The following is a 21,037-nucleotide window of genomic DNA, read 5'->3' as shown; positions in this document are numbered from 1 at the left end:
ACCCCCATAACATATATTTCCAGCGCTCGAATTAATTCCAGCTGTGGAAATTATCAGAAAAAAGCGACTCCTCATATATGAGGGATTGCTCCAAAACAAAGTTACATACAAACGAATATAAAGTCATCACAACGAATTCGTGGGGATGACTTTAAGATTAGTAAGAAGTAAGAAAATACTTGAATATTATGATAACAATTAGCTAGCCTACATCAAAGCTAGCAAAACTAATTCAGGGGAGCAATGGAGCACTTTTGCTCTGTTGCTCTACATAAAATTAAGTGGAGCAGATATGGTGAGAAATTAAACGAAGTAAGAGAATGATTAAGGTATTTGGTAAATTTTTCCTCGGTCGACTTTCTGACAATGCCAATATTTATACAGCTATACAAACTTCGAATTTCCTAGCATTCTAGGGACTTCAGAAACCCATCTTACACAGTAAAACTAGCTGGTAACGAAAATGAAGTTAAAAATAATGATTTTCTATATAATAAATATGGGTACTATGAATAGTTCTCTTAGTTTAAATGATATTTGTTACGAGCAGATCAAGGATCAGTATTGGTATGGTCTGTATGTTGACTTCAAGTTGATTATAGATAAGAGTACAGGATATTTCAATGCTACTAAGTTGTGTCAGAGCGGAGGTAGAAGATTTAAACATTGGCTAGAAAACAAAGAATCTACAACCATAATAAAAAGATTAGAAGAAGAGCATCAATCTCAAAAAATATATTACGCAGTTAGTGGAGGAAGAATAACTATAATCAGGGGTACATATTTTCATCCAGACTTGTTCCAAGAAATAAAAAGATGGTCTCAATTGAAAAAAGATAATGATAAGTCAGGTTTTGTTTATATAGCAACTACCAAACAGCACCAAGAGAAGAATATATATAAAGTGGGTTATACAAGAAACCTTGAACAACGCCTAGGTCAGTTTAATGAGTTTAGACTTGACTTCGAGCTATTTCATTACGAAGAAACGTATAAGGCAAATGATGCCAAAAGGTTAGAGTCACTTGTGCATAAACAATTAGATGAATTTAAATATATAGGTGAATTTTTCAAGTGTGAACTCAACACAATCAAAGAAGTTATAGAAGAAATTCAAGATGATGAAGTAATCGAAAAATTAAAAGGATTGGAGTTAAAAGATGAATAGGTGTAAAAAAGGTAAAAGGTAATGAGTTTCGGACGTTTTTATAAGAAGAAGATTTGGTTACAACTGGAGGTCCACCAGCACTGGACCCCTTTCAAACATACAACTTTTATGGTATAATAGCCATAAAAGATAATTAGTTATTTTTGGTAGCACCGATCAGAGCTCCCTATCTGTTAAGTATTTTTCTCATATCTAAAGGTACAAACCCCCGAACGGAAGATTTTCCGGTTGCAAAATACACCATCATGACACAAAACAAAACATCAGAAGATAAGCGGCCTAGATATAGACCACTTCAAAATTCCCCCGAAGCTGGGAACTTCAGAAACTCATCTTAGACAGTAAAAACTAGCTGGTAACGAAAATGAAGTTAAAAATAAAGATTTTCTATATAATAAATATGGGTACTATGGATAATTCTCCTAGTTTAAACGATATTTGCTATGAACAGATCAAAGATAACTATTGGTATGGTATCTTTGGTGATTTCAAGTTGATTATAGATAAGAGTACAGGATATTTCAATGCTACTAAGTTGTGTAAGACTGGAGGCAAAAAACTCGAACATTGGCTTGAAAATATACGTTCCAAAAGACGAATGAGGTACTATGAGCAGAAAATTAATCATCGGAATTCCGAGGGTTTCAAACAAGCATCATATGAAGTCAAATTAGCAGGTAACAAGATCAATAACACCATATCAGGCACATACGTTTACAAAAAGATAATACTAGACATCGCCAATTGGTTATCAGATGATTTTTACGACAAGTGCTATGACATTATCGAAAGTTACTTCCTTCAAGACTTTCAACAATATCGTGACAACAACGAATTACTCCAAACAGAAATGCAAAAAATACAACAACAAATGGATGAATTACGTTTGCATAATCAAGAACTAGAAAATGAGGTTGATTATCTTAAAACAGTTGCAGCACCATATACAGAAGATCCAGGAAAGATACATAAGCTATTCATTATCAAGAAAAACCTTACTAAAGAACAACTTGAGAATATACTCTTTTACTATGACGAAGAAGAACGAGATCAAAAAGAAAGAATAGAACGATACAAGTATTGGGTCGGAAGAGTACAAACATGCAATTACGAAAGTAGGATTAAACAACTCAAACTTAAGTATCCAAGTATGAGTATTCTGCTTAACGTCGACGATCCAAACTCTGTCAACTTATACAACAGAGCTAAAGAAAGATATGATGATAGAATAACTTGGCACGGTTCGCATATGAACACAGATTTAAGTGATATAGATCTTGTTGACAGGTTTATTCAGTTAAGAGACATTTAAGTACGAGAAACTAAATATACCATTGCTTTTATGGGTTAACCCATCAAAGTACAATTTAAGTGTTATGCATTAACCCTCTGCTGCAACAGCGAATGCTACATTCAACATATCACCTAAATTGGGATTATTATGATATTTTCTTATTATAGCTCTCCAATCTACGTAATGTCTAAACGAATATATAAAGTCTATAGATAGGTCTTGATAAGTTGAAATGTTACGCCAATGAACTCTACCTTCAAACTCTGCAATAAATTCTTCTGTTAAATTTTGAGACATTGAAATCATTTCCCAATCTACTTTGTCAGCGTAATCTCTTATAAGGTTTTCTGATAATTGTTTAGTTCCAGATATGTACCACCAATTAACTCTATCTGCATGTTCTCGTATAAAGGCTTCAGAGAGTTCGTTTTTGTAAGATATAGCATCAAAATCAACTTTATCTATAAACTCATTAATAAATTCTTCAGATAGCTTTTGGTGATACGATACTTCTTTCCAATCAACTTTATCTGCAAATTCTCTTATAAAGTCTTCTGATAAGTCTTGGCTTCCTGAAATAATCTCCCAATCAACTTTATCAGCTAATTCTCTTATAAACTCTTACGATAAATTTTTCCATAAACATATTTCAATCAAATTAACTTTCTGCAGATATTTACGTATGAAGTCTTCTGTAATGTGATCATAGTTGTATTCCCCCTCATAATCATCATAGCCTATAGATAGCCATTGTTCATCAGTCAGTGAATCTAATATCTCATCAGACAAGTTCATAACGTTCGCATAGAGAATGTTTTGCGTAAGAAATGAGTTGTTTTCTTTAGTGGCCTTCTTGAACAAATGATCTAACATACCTATGGACACGCTAAAATTTATTTTGTCTTTATCATTATAACCACCAATATCTAAATATTTACATACACAATCAAATACAGGTTTGTAAGATAATATTTCCTTAGCACTAGTCATGTTTGTTTTTATTCTTAGATTTTTAAATGTATTTCATTTTTTGTTGGTTTTCTATATAACAAATATGGAGAAAAATTTTGATTTATTACATGATAGACTTGAACTAATTCATCATGATCTTAAACTCTTAGCAACACTACTAGAGAAGCAAATACTGTTAAAGGAAAAAGAGTTATTAGTAATGCAACAAAAAACATCTGATTTGAGTAGTGATGATGAATACAAATATGGTAGTGATGATTATGATGATGATGATGAGTAAGTTTACAAAAATGATTCAGTTTTAAATGTGTATATGTGACTTTGATGGGTTAATCCCATAAAAGCCGTGTTCTAATACAACGCTTAATATGTAGACAATAGCAGGGGTGTACAATGTTAAGCGTTGTACTAGGACAAATGAAAATGAACTGAAATAACCCGGTGAAGAGTACTAACGAAGATTTTCTATATAATAAATAGGATGAATAATTATAATAAATTTACTGTAGTAGAGTTAAGGCGACAATGTAAAGAGCGGGGAATCAGAAGATATTCCCGATTAAGAAAAGCAGAACTGATAGACCTTCTTAAACAACATGACGATGAACAAAGCAGAAGGCAGATTAGAGATATATTCCCCTTTAAACAAGAAGTAATTGAAGAACCAAGAATCAAAGTTGAATCACAACCAATCGATGTAAAACGGCAGAACATTGCATTAAAATCAAGATTAGAAACATGGAGATTTACAACAGATTACAAACCACAAGATCCACTTGAACAATATATTACTGCAACATCTAAAGCTATATCAAACAGATTACAAATTAGCTTAAGTAAACATAGTTCATTGAAAGCTAATCTTTATATAAGTTGTACATATAAGAAAGGTGAAGAAACTCAAAACTTCTATTTTAACACTGAAAACCAAGAAATATATCGATCAAGTAATTTGAAAGAAGAAATAACTAAGATGAAACAAAGGTTAAGAACAAGAATGGATGAGCTCCAAGCTAGAGGTTCTGGCTGGGCTCTTATAAACATTAACTTTTTACAACTAGCAATCGTCAAATATACACCATATAGAGGATCAACATACATAGAATTACCTAAACAAATTCAAAACAAAAAGGCAGTAATTAATGTAAAGAATGAAGATGAAAAATGTTTCTTATATTCAATTTGTTCTGCACTATACCCAGTTAATAAAGATCCACAACGACCTTCCAAGTACAAGCAAGCTGTCAAATACTTACAAGAAAAAATAAAAAATATTCATTTTCTTGTAAAACTATGCGACATTCCAAGAGCTGAAAAATTACTTAATATTTCTATAAATGTTTATGCATATGATAAAGACTATTCAATCTATATACTACATCACACACAAAACAAGGAAGAAAATCATGTCAATTTATTATATGTAAAAGAACAAAATGAAGACCAAGTTAAAACACACTATTGTTGGATTAAGGATTTAAGCAGACTAGTATGTACACAATTAACTAAAAAGAGAGCTCGAAAATATTTATGTGACAGATGTTTGTTATACTTTTACTCTCAAAACGCTTTAAATAAACATGAGCAAGATTGTTCGTTAAATGAGCCAGTAAAAATAATAATGCCTGAAGAAGGTAAATGCGTTGAATTTAAAAACTACCAATACATAATGAAAATGCCATTTGTGATTTATGCTGATTTTGAATGTTTGTTACATAAAGTTATGGGTTGTGAAGAATGTTATCCAGATAACGAGCCATATACCAAAAAATATCAACGACACAAACCATCTGGATTTTGTTATTATGTAGTAAAGAGTGATGGAAGTAAAACCAATCCTGTTGTGTATAGAGGTAAAGATGCAGCTAAGAAGTTCATAAGACTGTTAACAAAAGAAGCCAAACACATATCGAACATATACAAACAAAATAACGAATTACCATTAACAAAAAGTCAGAGAAAAGAGTTCAACCAATCCGAATCCTGTTCTTACTGTAAAGTAAAATATACACCAGAAAACCACAAAGTTACACATCACGATCATATAACAGGAGAGTTTGTAGCACCTCTATGTAATAACTGCAATTTAAAAGTTAAAGTACCAAAGTTTGTACCAGTGATCATACATAACTTGACAGGATATGACTCTCACCTGTTTATAAAAGAGCTTGGATGTAATAAAGAAGAAATAGATCTAATACCCAATAACGAGGAAAGATACATATCATTCAGTAAAAAGGTTGGAGCTATTAAATTGAAATTTGTAGATTCATTTAGATTTATGGCTTGCAGTTTAGACAAATTGTCATCGAACTTGAAACCTGAGCAAATGATACATACCCAACACTTTTATCCTAATCAAGAACAGTTTCAACTTGTGATAATAAAAGGTGTTTACCCATATGATTATGTTAACAATTGGGATAGGTTTAGAGAAAGAAAATTACCACCAAAGGAAGCATTCTACAACAAGCTTAACAACACACATATAAGCGATGAGGATTATAAGCATGCAAAGAAAGTGTGGGAAACATTTGACATTAAAAATCTCGGACAATACCATGATTTATATTTGAAAACAGATGTATTATTGTTAGCAGATGTGTTTGAGAACTTTAGAGAAACATGTCTTAAAGCTTATGATCTTGATCCAGCTTGGTATATGACAGCACCAGGTTTAGCTTGGGATGCTATGTTAAAGATGACAAATATAAAATTAGAGCTGTTATGGGATTATGATATGGTATTAATGGTAGAGAAAGGTATAAGAGGTGGGATTAGTCAATGTTCAAAAAGATATGTGAAAGCAAACAATAAGTATATGGAAGATTACGATAAGGATAAAGAAGATTCTTACTTAATGTATCTAGATGCCAATAACTTGTATGGGTGGGCAATGAGTCAATATCTACCGTATAAGGGATTTAGATGGTTAAGTGAAGATGAGATTGAAGAAATAGATTTCGCAAATATACCTGATGATTCTGATACTGGTTACATATTAGAAGTTGATCTTGGATATCCTAAAGAATTGCATGACTATCACAAAGACTACCCATTAGCACCTCAAAACATATATCCACCTGGTTCAAAACAATCAAAACTCTTAACAACCCTATATGACAAAGAAAAATATGTAATTCACTATCGAAACCTAAAACAATGTCTTTCACTTGGATTAAAACTTAACACGATACATCGAGTAATAGAGTTCGAACAATCAGATTGGTTAAAGAAATATATTGATTTAAACACACAGATGAGAACTAGAGCAACAAATGACTTTGAGAAAGACTTCTATAAGCTCATGAACAATTCAGTTTTTGGAAAGACTATGGAAAATATTAGAAAGAGAGTTAATATCAAACTTGTAAGTGATGAGAAAAAATACGAGAAGCTTGTAGCAAAACCGAATTATAAGAGTACCACAGTTTTTACGGAAAATTTAGTAGCAGTTCACATGAACAAGGTTAAAGTGCAATTTAACAAACCGATTTATGTTGGTATGTCAATTCTAGATTTGTCAAAATATTTAATGTACGACTTCCATTATAATGTGATGAAGCCAAAATACCAAGACAAAATAGAAGTATGTTATACAGATACTGATAGCTATATATACCATATTCAAACAGAAGATGTGTACGAGGACATGAAAAACTACATTGATTACTTCGATACGAGTGATTACCCTAAAGATAACAAATATAAGATACCACAAATCAATAAGAAAATACTTGGTAAGATGAATAATGAGATAAAAGGTACAATCATAGAAGAGTTTGTAGGTTTAAGAAGTAAGATGTACAGTATAAAAGCACCTCAAATAGATTTAACAGATAATGACTTTAAAGGTAAGTTCGATAAAGAAAAGTGTTGTAAGAAGGCTAAAGGTGTTAAGAAGAGTGTTGTGTATTAAGAACTTTCATTTAACGAATATAAGGACTGTTTGATTAGCCAAAAAGAATATTATAAGAAGATGAACTTGATTAGAAGTTATAAGCACGATTTGTACAGTATAGAAGTAAATAAGTTAGCTTTAAGTTGTGTAGATGATAAGAGATGTGTTTTAAAGGATGGAATCAATACCCTACCATGGGGTCATTATAAGTTAGAAGAGTTGTAGTTTTAGATGTAAGATTTTAGATTGTAAGTTTTTAGATGTAAGTTTTTATGATTTTATATGTCATAAAAGCATATTCAATCTCACTTTGGGGTATCCCTCTGTGTTAAAGTGCACAGTGGCGGTTTCTTGGGTCCTTCTGCGCTAGTTAAAAATATTGAGAGGAGGAAAATGCGCCAGAAGTAACCACCCCTAACTACTCGCCGCTGCTCTGAAATAATTTAACTTTTAATCATGTGCAAAAACAAAATATTTTTATTATCTGTTTAATCTTTGCTCTTACAAATTATAAACTCCTGTCGATTCTATGCCTATGCAAGTTATATGCATAGAATACGTACGATCGAAACTGCATAGAGCCGACACGGCATAGGACCGAAACGGCACAGGATCGACACGGCATAGGACCGAAACGGCACAGGATCGACACGGCGCAGGACCGAAACGGCATAGGACCGAAACGACACACGATCATCGCCACTGCGTAGGATCTATAAAACCAAAGATTATTTCTTATAAAAGCAATCAGAGCCCTGTCAATTGATTTTAAAATATAAGAATTATAAGATATTTACTATATGAATATTAATAATTGTGAGTGACAAAAGAATGATAGTGCTAAATGGACAAAATGTAATTTCTTGTGTGCTTGGTCAAAAGCATTTCTATATGTATGGAATACTTATATTTATTATTATTACTATTATTATTATTATTATTATTATTATTATTATTATTATTATTATTATTATTATTATTATTATTATTATTATTATTATTATTATTATTATTACGTTTTAACTCGTTTTGAAATCATGGCCTGATTACACTGGAAAACGAAACGAAAGCCATGAGAAATGTAAGCTAAGTAGTAATATGGAATACTTTTAATGTTGCTCACGAGAGGAAACCCTGCTCGCATGTCTTCTCGTCTCGATATCGAGACCACAAGAGATTTTTTAATAAGAAGCTCAGTTGGGAAGTAATAACTGAGCCGATGGCTCGAGCCGGCTCGCTTGGGGTGAACCATCGGCTCGAGCTGGCTTGGTTGGGATGAGCCATCTGCTCGGTTCGGCTCATCTGGGCCGAAGGCTCTAGCTGACTCTGTTCGATGAGCTGTTGGCTCAGCTTATTTCTCGGTTCGGGTCGATAGTAAGTGAGCTGTGAGCCGAGCTACTCAAGTTGTTGACAATTGTAAACCCGGGCCGAACAGTTTTGAAGATATTTGGCCAGTGCCCTATAACTTTTAACAATGTTTGGCTCGAGCCCGAATACTCAACCTAAACCCTCAACCCAAATTCAGAAGCTCGTGAACAATATCCTTGACTCCTAGACTTCACGACTATCGAGGTTGGCAATCAACTAGTTTTTTAGTATTCAAATACAGACCGAGTATCTTTCATGTTTAAACACAGTTTTGTTATAATTATAATAATTATTATTATTTATTATTATTATTATTATTATTAATAATAATAAAAGTTGTACTAGCAATAGTACTAGTATCATTGATAACCTATATTGTCTATGCAAGATACTTGAAGAGAATACTCGAAACTACATACCAGATTTGGCTCGACTCGACCCGAATTCGAGTCGAGTTGGAGGAAATTTTTTGAATCGAGTTCAAAGATGTCTGTTTTTAGTCGAATCGAGTTTCAAAGAATATTCGCTCGTGCCCATCGTAGGATGACCACATTCTAACAATCGAAAAGTAGGACACAAGTATAATAGTATATGATATCTTACTGCGTCGGCAATACGCATATCATTATTTCATATAATGTTAACCTTCAGTTAATAAACATTTTTGTTAAAAAGAAGCACTGAACAAAAGTATTAAAGGAATTAAACACAACTCCAGATGCTTTGATGAATAACATATTGGTTTATTTTATGAACGTACAGTCAAAGTTCGTGTTAGCTAAAAAAAAAATAATAAATTTCGAAGCGTGGTATTATTTTAAGAAATGAGAGAAAATATAGACCGGCACAAGGGAACTTCTATTTAACTTGGTTAGCATCACTGTCATAAGTTCAAAAAGAAACCTTTCCTACTTTACCGATATCTCAACAAGCCCTTCTCAGTAAAAGCGATGTATTGTAAAACATGTTTGTTGATTGTTCTCCATCCCTAGTCCTTTGAGGAGTGTTAAAAAACACAGCGGTTCATCATTCAGTAAAAGTGTGTGTTTGATTCAAAATATTGTGAATAAAGAATGAAACATTAAGATATTGCAAATAAATTAACTCTGGACATTTCGCAGGACATTTTAAAGAAGAAGGATATTTCTCGATTTCCTAGGCATCTTCGCAACACGCAGGACAGCTCTTTGAAAAACAGTACTGTACTGCGAAAATCAGTACGTCTGGTTACCCTAGCCCATCCCTACGAGAAACGCAGTATGGCATTTTAGCCAATGTTACATTATATGAAAATATTCATAACTTATAGCTGTCAAGTAAAAATTTGTCCTTGCATTTACATAAAGCGATTCAGAACGTGCAATAATAATAATAATAATAATAATAATAATAATAATAATAATAATAATAATAATAATAATAATAATAATAATAATAATAATAATAATAATAATAATAATAATAATAATAAAAGCGATAGTAATAGTAGTACGGAAAATTGAAGTGATAACATTTTTTCACATATTCTAGGTTTCGGACCTAAAAGTAACGCGTTACTTTCTAAGTAAAGTAACAGTTACTTTTTGGGGGCAAGTAACGCGTTACATTTTTACATGTAACTTACCCAACGCTGTCCATGGGAAAATTGTTCACTGCTCGGGCCAAGGATTGTTTCTGACTGTCGACAGATGGATGCCGTTTATGGCAGACCTTTGCCTGAACGACTGCCCAAAGTTTGTAATCCAACGGGTTAAGGTCCGGGCTGCTAGAAGGCCAATCAGTGGTAGAAATGAAGAGAGGGACGTTCCGTGCCAGCCAGTCCTAAGTTTTTTTTTCGCTGTGTGGCCTGGAGCGGAATCCTGTTGGAAGGTCCACCTTTCTCCAGGGAACATGGTAGCAGACAGTGGTTACACTACAAGTGTTAGCACTGTGTCCTGGTATACCTTGGCAGATGTTTTAACACCTTGTTCGCAAAAATACAGCTGGGTTGTGCTTGAGTAGCTCACTCCCCACCAAACCATCACTGAGGCAGCATGATGTGCCGGGTGTCATCCAGAAGTCCTAAACGGTAGAACTTCTAAAAATATAGGCACTAGACTTAAATTTTAGGACTTCTGCCGTTTGAACTTCTGTCATTTAGGACTTGTGCCGCGATATGATTTTATGGACTTCTGGCGTTTAGGACTTCTGCCTTTTAGGACTTGTGCCGTTTAGGTCTTGTGCCTTTTTCATTCACTTGCTTTAGTTCTGAAATTTGCCACCACGACACGAAATTGCGACGATGCAGCAACTAGTTGGCAATAATGTTACGAACGTAGCTAATTCCAACAATAACAGCTATATTTGTACTACTAAGATTATTGTTATCACTATCTGTTCTGCACTTATACACGAATTACATAATACAACATAAGAGAATTAATTCTAAGAATTAATTACATAATTAGTTAAGAAATTCGTTTCTTTCGAATGGAGATACGAGAATCCCAAGACAAATTCCTAAAACAAAATTAAATAAATAAATAATAAAAAAATGTTTAAAAAGCATATTTTACCAGACTTCTGAAACCAAGTAAACATTCAGAATTGCAATATATACTGTGCGGAGGGTATTTTATGAAGAGTAGGACAAAAATCCACCGAAGTTTACTTAATTAAGACAAAAGATCTCTAGACATTTTACGAGTGAACATTAAATACCAACTGTATACATAAAGAACGCAGTAAATTTAAAACTGAACAAAGAACATTTATTATGCAATACAGTGGGTGACATTCATAAGTCTTAAACGGCACAAGTCCTAAAAATATAGGCACTAAACCTAAATTTTAGGTCCTGTGCCATTTCTGCAGAAATTACTACATAGTCATTTAGGGGTGTAGCCTGCAAATTTTTCTAGGGGAGCATGATTTTTATATATTAAAACTAATCAAAAGTTTATTTCCAGATTACGAAAACTTCAATAAGACAATAAATTTATTCATATTACACATGTACACAAATACATAATATTATTATATTTCCAGTTAGTTCCTTTTTGAAACCTGGACCTTGACAGAGCGTAAATTTAAAACCACAGCTTGTGGGAAATGTACGAATAAGTTAGTTATAAGAAATCGGAAACTGTTCATGGAAGTCCATTTGTTTGACTGTATTTATCTTCTGTACTCTTATATAAAAGAGTAAAGATGAGTGATTTTTGGGCATACTACTACAAGTAGAGTCGTTAAATTTTAATTATAAAATATAATTTTCTTATGAAAGCAGGACATAAGAAAGAATTTTTGGAAATAAGTATCGCAAACAAGGTGGGGCAAGATTTTTTAAAAGGGTAGTGTATCTCGCAAGTTTCTAAAGCTAGTAAAATGAAACTTGGCATATAAACTTTCCTGTTAAAAAAGAAAAACTGAAAATTGAACACATAAAAGGGAAAGAGCAAAGAAAGCACTTTTTTATGTTCGAATTCCCCATTACTTACTCAGAAAATATGTAAATAAATTAAGGAAGGATTTGTTTAAGCTAGATGCGTGAAACTCGGTATTTGAACTTTTAACTAAAAGTAATAAAATACTATATGTTTCAGCGTCTTGAAAATTACACTTCTAAGGGAAAGGAGGGTCAATTTCTATAATATTAAAATATCCCGCTGCTTATGAGATTTGGGCAGAAAACTCTTTTCCTTTAGGCCTCGGTTCATCCAGTTAAGCAAACGAGAGTACAAAGTGGCTGATTAATTAGGTTCTTTTAATTATTTTAACATGTTGACGTAGTTTAATTCTTTTAAAACTGTATTCTTTCACATTCTATTACAAACATCTTTCATTTGCTGTAATTATTAAGCAGTTTAATAAGTTTAATAAGTTAACAAGTTTAATAAACATAAAACAGACTAACCCCCGGTCCCGGCCAGGAATGTGTTTTTGGTGTTAAGCCATCATTTGCCGTCCGTAACATAACCTTTGATTTTAACTTCACGTACTATCAAGACTCAAGTCTCAGAAATGTAGCATATATGAAATATACTACTACTACTTCTACTACTATACTACTACTACTACTACTACTACTACTACTACTAATAATAATAATAATAATAATAATAATAATAATAATAATAATAATAATAATAATAATAATAGTAATAATAATAATAATATGCACTTCTGAAATACTATGTATCTATGTGTTATTAATTCTTTCATAATCTTGAAAGAAACTTTTGATTTGTTTTTAGTTTGTAAAAATCAAGGCCCTCTAGAATAACTTGCTGGCTACACCCTGAATGACTATGTATTGGTTTCTGTACACGTATTGTGTTATCACTTACTAGTCTAGTGTTATTTGTAGAACAAGACAATGGTTCTTGTCTTGGAATATTACTTGTTTGGTTTGGTAGTACAGTGATAGAATGTGACCTATGATTTAATTTCCCTGTAGGGTATGCTATTTGCAATGCAATAAACTGTATATGCTTCTTCTTCTTCCTAACAAGGCTAGGCGATAAGCCCCTGCAATTCCATTACAAATAAGGACGAAATTATTTTATAAACTACTTGGTGAATCTTTGTTAATATAACGCTATTAGTTCTTACAACCTTTTGTTAATCTTATTTAACAATTGCAAAATGGAATAAGAGAGAAAATATATAATGATGATGATTGTTTATTTACATAAGGTATACATACAACAAAAGGGAATCTGTTGGTCACTACTGCGTATCTGCTAAACCAGGGTCAAACTCTGTGTGTCACAAAAGTTAGTTTAACAGAGTTTAAAATAATATATATTTTGTTTGACTTACAAAGATTATAATATTAGCAAAATGATTTGAAATAATACGCCAGGCATAGGATAAGCCTTGGGTTATATCGCATAGAACTGTTTTAAGAGTAAATCTATCATTTATGCATTAAATTTCATTACTGGCTACTTACACGTTTCGGCCTCGTATTGGAAGTCAGCTTCTCGTGTTCTTTTCATATCCCACGATAACTGTTTTAATTGCACACTCCGCCAAATTACCTTTCCGACCTTACAATACTTTCTTGAAAAGCTGCGGCTAACATATATCACCAGACGTTTCGAAACCCGACATCCTTTACTTCAGGATACAATGCGTTATTTAGCACTTCACCCAACACCTCACCGTTACTATCATTCTCCACTTTCGCTTCTCTTCACCTTATATCACTATACTCTACCACCGTTAGATACCGCTTTACTTATCATCGCCGATTACGTCATTCATGAACATCTTCCTTTCATTCACCCATCATTTCCAGCACAGTGATTACCATTATTTACTAACATGGGCCTCATCCGTTTTCATCATTGAATGGAGGAGCTGAAGATAAACTCATTTGTCTAACTAATATCACCCATGTGTTGTCCTATGTATGCACCTCGCCATATCATTCACGCCCATTACTATATCATACGTATCGTGCATACTATACCTAATCCTTCGTTATGATCATTAATGTTCTTTGCTTATAATATACTGTCTGATTATTTTCTTATTTATTTTCTTATTAATAACAATCATATATATGTAAAGTAACGTTTCTTTTCATCTATTTATATAATCTATCTCATCTTACGTTTCGCACTTCTATTGTTCTCATGTTTTGCTTTGTTTCCTCACTTATATATATATATATATATATATATATATATATATATATTTCTATAATTACCATATTTATATTTATGTTGTATTCAATTATACTCGTTATTATGTTACTGCTCTTATGTTATTAAAACTACACCCACCATTCAAGTATGATTATGATCGAAAAGATCATACTGTCCTAGTTCTAGTAATAAATAAATAAATAAATAAATAAATTACTCTTAGCCCACCCATTCCTTACTTCTTTACCATAATACCTTCACTTCTTCCACCTAAGAGAGGGTGTAGCCCTCAAAAAGGGAGCTAGCCTATGGCGAGCACTTCAAAAAAAAACGCTTTTAATTGCTATTGTAGCATTTTAATAGATAGATGTTGTGGACGGTTATCTGTTTGTGGTCAATCCTTTCGACAATGAGATCTCGGAAACTGCAGGCTCTAGAAAGATGACGTTTTCACTGATCGATTGGAAATTTCATGTAGATTGTCCAGTTCTAATTGAATATTTAAAAAACATGGACACTATTTCTTTATTACATTTTTACGGGTACATTGGAAGGGTTGAAATTTAAAAAAAACTAAGGCATCACATCCTACGCATTATACATTCCAACACCACATAGTTGTATATAGGGGTTGTATATGTCTCAGGGGTTTGTTTAATGACCAAATAATAATAGAAAGGCAAGGATAACCATTTCTCCAGTTTAAGATGAACCTTTATTTTTGGGGTGTTTGGCTCAATGAACACCATTTATAACTGACATTATAATTAATTGTGTATGTAATGTATTGTCTTATTACATACTGCATGCAAGAAGAAAGAAAGCACTGGTCATACATGAATTAGAAACTCCAACCGGAAGTAGGCTCAAATCTTGAAACGGTGAGAGATATTGAGAAAAAATAGTCGAAAATAGTTTCCCATTTATGATACCCCTTGGCTTTTTTTTAATCAATACGTCTTTCACTTGTGTCTGTAAAGGGACATGTACAGATGTTGTGAGGAATGAGAAGGAGATTTATGCTCATATGGAATGATGCGCTGTGTAGAGAGCGGAGGTTCATCTAGTAAACAATTAATATGCCTGTAACTTTTACCCAAATTGGCATATCTTAAAACTAACTTCACCCTTGTCTTCCTAATTAAATTATAGCCCGAAATTATGTATCGTATTACCTATTCCTATTTTAAAAACTTGGCCTTAATTCAAAATGGCGGATTTGAAGATGGATGCCGTCAAAGTCATACCTACCATACGACTTCCCCCTAAGCTATATATATATATATATATATATATATATATATATATATATATATATATATATATATATATATATATATATATATATATATATATACACATTATTGTTTTTTCATTAATGCTCCATTTACAAAGGGTAGTAAGGAAATTCTGCAGTAATCTCTAATAACCACATCACAACTCTTAAAAAATATAAAAAATAGAAACATGCACCACGGCAAATATTTCTATCATCACAAATAGTGCATACATATCCTTTAACAGAAAAAAATCATTGAAATCAGAGCCGGACAATTGAGTGGTGTCCTTTGTTAGATTTAAAATCAATCAAGAACGATGGAGTGGATTCCACCCCACCCCATTGCGACATATTTCATACTGTGTTCGAATAAATTAATAAATTCATTTCATACTGTGATTAATAAATTAATTGAGATTTAACGTTTCTTTTCGATACTATTTTTACATGAGCGAGTTAAGCACCTTCCTTCCGCTGAAATCGATATTATACATGGCAATTGTAATAGAATAATCTAAATATTTCTTTGTTCTATCTACAAAAGTTATAATTCTGCCATTTCGAGATGTATAGCAAGAAACCAGTGAATTATTCTATTTATCAAGAAAGCATTGAGGAATGATTTTATGTTACAAATCAGAAAGCAATAGTTGATTAATTAGAGTTTAGCCAGGGTTATTACTCCACGCTAATCAGTAGGTCCATGTCTCATATAGCCTCGCTGCTGAAAGGGGTGTTAAACTCAAAGTCAACTCAATTAGAGTTTAGCGTCCCTTTCAGCAGCGGGCCTACTTGAGATATGGAAACACAACTCAACGTGGGACCCGCACCGCATATGCTTCTACCTATAATCGAAATCTGGTGCCTCGCGTAAGAAATTACAGTAATACCATTGAAACAATGAAGATATTTACTATCCTGTTTTCAGCTATGGCATTTTACATTTACAGTTCTTATAATATGGTTTCCTAATCAAATTTGAAACGAAAACACTTGAATAAAGAATTACTTTTAAAAAATGCTCTCAGTCTCCGGGTAAGTTAGAAAGAAAATTAAAAAATCAAATATGACTTTCTCCATGTCTTGAACACACGATTAACAAATTATTCATCAAACTTTTGGACTATTGTGTACGCTACTTTAAGTTTATTTTGTGTAGTGGTTTTCTGTTCCACAGCCAGATACTATAGAATTTGCGACCACTAATTGGAAATTACATTTTTTGCAACATTTGTATTTTCCTGTTTCGCCTATTTCCGTTTCGCCGAATGTCTTTGCCTACTTAATTATCGTGTCTTAATACTAAAAGTATGCTACTTTCAATTGGATCTAAAACCAGTTGCATAGTGAAGAGTGACATGACTTACTCAAAGCTTCATCCGATATTTTTAAAAAATCGTTCTTTACCCATCAGAAATTGTTAACCTTAGTTTACCACTTTAGTCTTATACAAATATTTCTTTACCCACCAAAAATTCTCTCAGTAAAGTAATATGGGTCTATTAAGAAATTGTAAATCAACTTTAAAATTACACAGACTTGTCTGTCCACTCATATACAATTTCACTTATGATACGTACGTAACTAATTCAACAACATTTTTTAACATTCTTCCAGGAGTGTTAACCTATATATATGTGCGAAGAGTTTTAAATTCGATATGATCTATATTTAAGATAATCCGATGTATACTTGTATTCATTCACAAAACAAAAAAATAGCTAAATTTATGGTTCATGACTTAAACAATCTCACCAGCAACTGTTATCCGGTAATGGCTAGAATGCACTGGTTACAGCGTGTATAGAAGCTTTTGTGACACTATTAAAACTGTAGAATGCCAAGAGCTAAAAACTTGAGAAGCACTTCTACGTAGCATCATGCTAGTGACGCTCGAGCTTTTCAATCCCCAAATCTACGCAATGTCTACGGGTAAAGGGAAACGTTGTGTTAGGGGGTAAGACATCCTAATCAGTATTGGGAATCACAGTGTAGGAGAATCAGTGACGTTAGCGGTTAAGATTTTAACACGGGAATGATTGATTTTATGTAACGAGTATTTGATGAGCACAGAATAGCTATTTTACTTTTCAAAATTGTAGTGAGTCGCAGTCAATCGCGTCAAGGTAAGACCGCTACTGGTGACAGGTAATATTGGAGCGGCCAACAAAAATTTCTGGCGAGGGTGGGGGCGGATAGTTATATGTATAGTGAGAAAAATCTAAAGCATCCAATCTCTCCAATCACCTAAATTTGTGACTTGACAGTCTCTTCAGTTTTCATAGATGTGAGACACTGTTATAAATTAGAATGCTTGTGGTTCTAGATAGACTCAAAGCACTTCTAACATCACCCATACTCGATTTGTAATTAAAGCCAAAGAAATTAGATAATAGCGTAACTGTAAAATGTAAAAAAAAAGTTCATAATTATTTATGTATTCAGAGGAGCATATTATTCATATACGTGACTGATTAGGAAATGTATTATTCTTTATCCTTTTACTTAACGTAATGTGACATTTATTATATTGATACCTTAGACATTATCAACTTCACTACAACAAAAAGTAGTCCCACATTCTAGGCATGGCTATTATGCTATTTATAATGTTATGTGATACAATAGATAGTATCAAGTCATTAATAAAATATTTATAAACTTGTTCCTTTATTTTGATATTATTAAGGAATTAATATATACAGCACTTATTACAATTGCTCATTTACTGTCTTCTGCAATTGTGACAGGTTCGCTGTTGACCTCCGTTCCGGAACTGTAGCAGATACTGTGAAAGGTGAGACGAATATAATGCTTCATATCAATCCACGTTTCGATGAAGACGAAATTGTGAGAAACTCAAGAACCAATGATGGAAATTGGGGAAGTGAAGAACGAGAAGGAGGATTTCCCTTAACAGCAGGCGATGCTTTTGAGCTTAGCATTTTATGCGAAACAGACTTTTATGAGGTATATGTATATTGTGCAATTTAGTCTCACCAGTTCTTGTAGCTCAAATAAACGAAGGTAAAATTAAGATTGGGGACTTAGAACCGACAAACTATCCCAGGGTTTTGTAAACAAAAATTTGTAGAGCAGAATGTATTGTGTTCGGCACCAGGGTTGCTTTATAAATGAAATCAAATACCTTTCAATTGGAAACAGATTATGATGTGAGAGGGTGAAAAAGGGGTTGAAGAGCAAAGGATGAATTTAAGATGGGTAAAGATCTACAGAGTGCTTTCCTGATGCTTTTGGCGATTTTCCAACGATGTCTCTCTTCGTGCGTTGTTGTCTTCCTTCGGTTACATGATATTCAGGTGATGGGCGACCAGACGGCTTGAAAAGAAATTCGGCACAAATGTAACGTAAATCGACTGAATCGACTGAATGAGCAATCCAACGTACGGATGCTTTTTGCTAACAATGTCAATCTTGTCATTATTACATGTAGTTAAGACCCTTAATGAACGTGAGTAATGTTCGGATTCTAAGACCAAGAATTGCGGCTCGTCATAGGTTAACTCGTCTACAACTCCCATTCCCGAAAAAAAAAATACTTAGTGTTACGTGAAGGAGAAAGGTAATATCAGTCATTTTCAATTAGTAACTGAAAAATGAAATATTTTTTAAATATAATCTGCCTGAATATTGTCATTAAAGCTTAATCAGTACTTAAAAGAGTATATCCGTAACCCAATTTCCTCTATATAATTATCAGCGGTGATACCAAAGGATTCCGGCACTTGGATATTTAGAAAAAGTGCATATTAGTTCCTGTGTAATTTCTTGAACCGCTCGCGATAGGTCTCATAGTTTCACGCTAGAAGGGTAAGAGAACCTGATTTTTCGATTTTCAGCGGATTATAACTCTGAAAGGAGACACTTCTCGACCAATATGTTTTTCCTTCGTTTAATATACACCGTGTAAGGAATAACCTTTCACAGTTTGGAAATATTATTTTCCGCATACTCGTATTATGTCTCGTTAGAGGAGGATATATTACTGTAGTAGGATTGTCATGGAAACGATACACTTGACCATATAGCATAAGCAGTAAGCTATATTGCCTGCTGCTTTAGTAGCTAGTGTGTGCGCCTTTGATATACGAGATCGCAGGTTCGATTTTCTTTCGGAAGTCCGTGAAAAATTTGAACGCATTCCAGTGATTCGGATCCCTCTTACAATTTAATGTGAATCCGAACTACTGGAGTAGTTTTAGTGGTTTTCCTGCATAAATCAAACCAGGAACTCTGTGTACCAAAGGTACACACCGAAAAGAAAGTATTTGACAGTTGACATATTTTATTTTGCCAATAACTCGGGAAAAATTAATTAATATGGATCTTTTTATTGTTATCTTTAGAATAGTTATAATTTGATAACTTGCCAAAATCGATACTCCAATAGGTTAATTTATTATTGAGCTATTAGAGAAAGAAATTTTGTCAACTGAAGAAACTTTCTTTCGTGATTGTACGCGTTCCAGCTATAAGATCTATATGTTTGCTACGTTACTTAAATCAACATTTTCTGAAATATCTAATAAATAGTATTGTTGTTAAAGATTAATTTTGAATCAGTTCTCATTTTCAAGTATCATCATTAACCTACCGTATAATGAAGTATGTACGTATCGTATAGTGAAGCACATTTATTAAGAACGGATCATGATATATACATTATTCAATTATCTTTTTCCTCCATCTGTGAAGGACAAATATATTACTAGTTCATTCTATTGTTAGTATTTATATTTGAATTTCTTTCTCATTTTCCTTTTTCTCTCTTTCTTTTTCCTGTTTAGATATTCATTAATGGAAAATATTTTGGAAATTTTAAGCACAGAGTTCCATTTGAGTCAGTGGCACATCTTACAATATCTCAGGATGTCAGTATTACACAGATACACTATATTGATAACCCACTAAAATTAATGCCAAAATATTTTATAGGACTAAATGAACAGGTAAGATGACTTCTATATTCACACGATATATAAAAAATGGAAGAACAGAAGTATCACTGAAAAATATTTAAAAGACATGTTACGGACGGGAATCTATATATTCTATATCATTAATGGATAATTAGCTACACTTCATTTTCTTTAATTTTATGTTTTCTCTTATGAGTTTTTTTTTAATTTTTCTTGTCATTGAATGCTTGATAATCATTGCATTAAGTTATGTAAAGAAGATAAGAAAATATATAATGCGATTCTTTTCTAAGGTTAATATTTAAAAATTTCTTGAAATAATTTTGCTCTATGTAAATGAATTAGGTGACTATTAGTTGACATTAAAGAAGAATTTTTAAAGCCAAAGGAACGTAAGAAGAAACACGCTCTTACACAAACTCATATTTCACATCAGTACGACACTCGTCGGAACACAATCATGACACAATCAAACTCTG

At 32.8% G+C, this 21,037-nt stretch overlaps 1 protein-coding gene across 1 annotated transcript in view; it reads left to right on the top strand.

The window, feature by feature from the left end:
• Nucleotides 1–21,037, top strand: part of LOC145686291 (32 kDa beta-galactoside-binding lectin-like) — a 164,515-nt gene that overhangs the window by 112,891 nt on the left and 30,587 nt on the right. The window contains exons 7-8 of the mRNA XM_081759429.1: nucleotides 18,369–18,588; nucleotides 20,427–20,588. Coding sequence (XP_081615555.1) covers nucleotides 18,369–18,588; nucleotides 20,427–20,588 — 382 coding nt within the window. The remainder of the gene's footprint in view (nucleotides 1–18,368; nucleotides 18,589–20,426; nucleotides 20,589–21,037) is intronic.

This window comes from Thermobia domestica, chromosome 5 (genome assembly GCF_964235325.1).
Source record: "Thermobia domestica chromosome 5, izTheDome1.hap1.1, whole genome shotgun sequence".
In the NCBI taxonomy this organism is placed as follows: Eukaryota; Metazoa; Arthropoda; class Insecta; order Zygentoma; family Lepismatidae; genus Thermobia; species Thermobia domestica.
The sequence above is the reverse complement of the archived record's forward strand: the minus strand, read 5'-3'. Positions and strand labels throughout refer to the sequence as shown.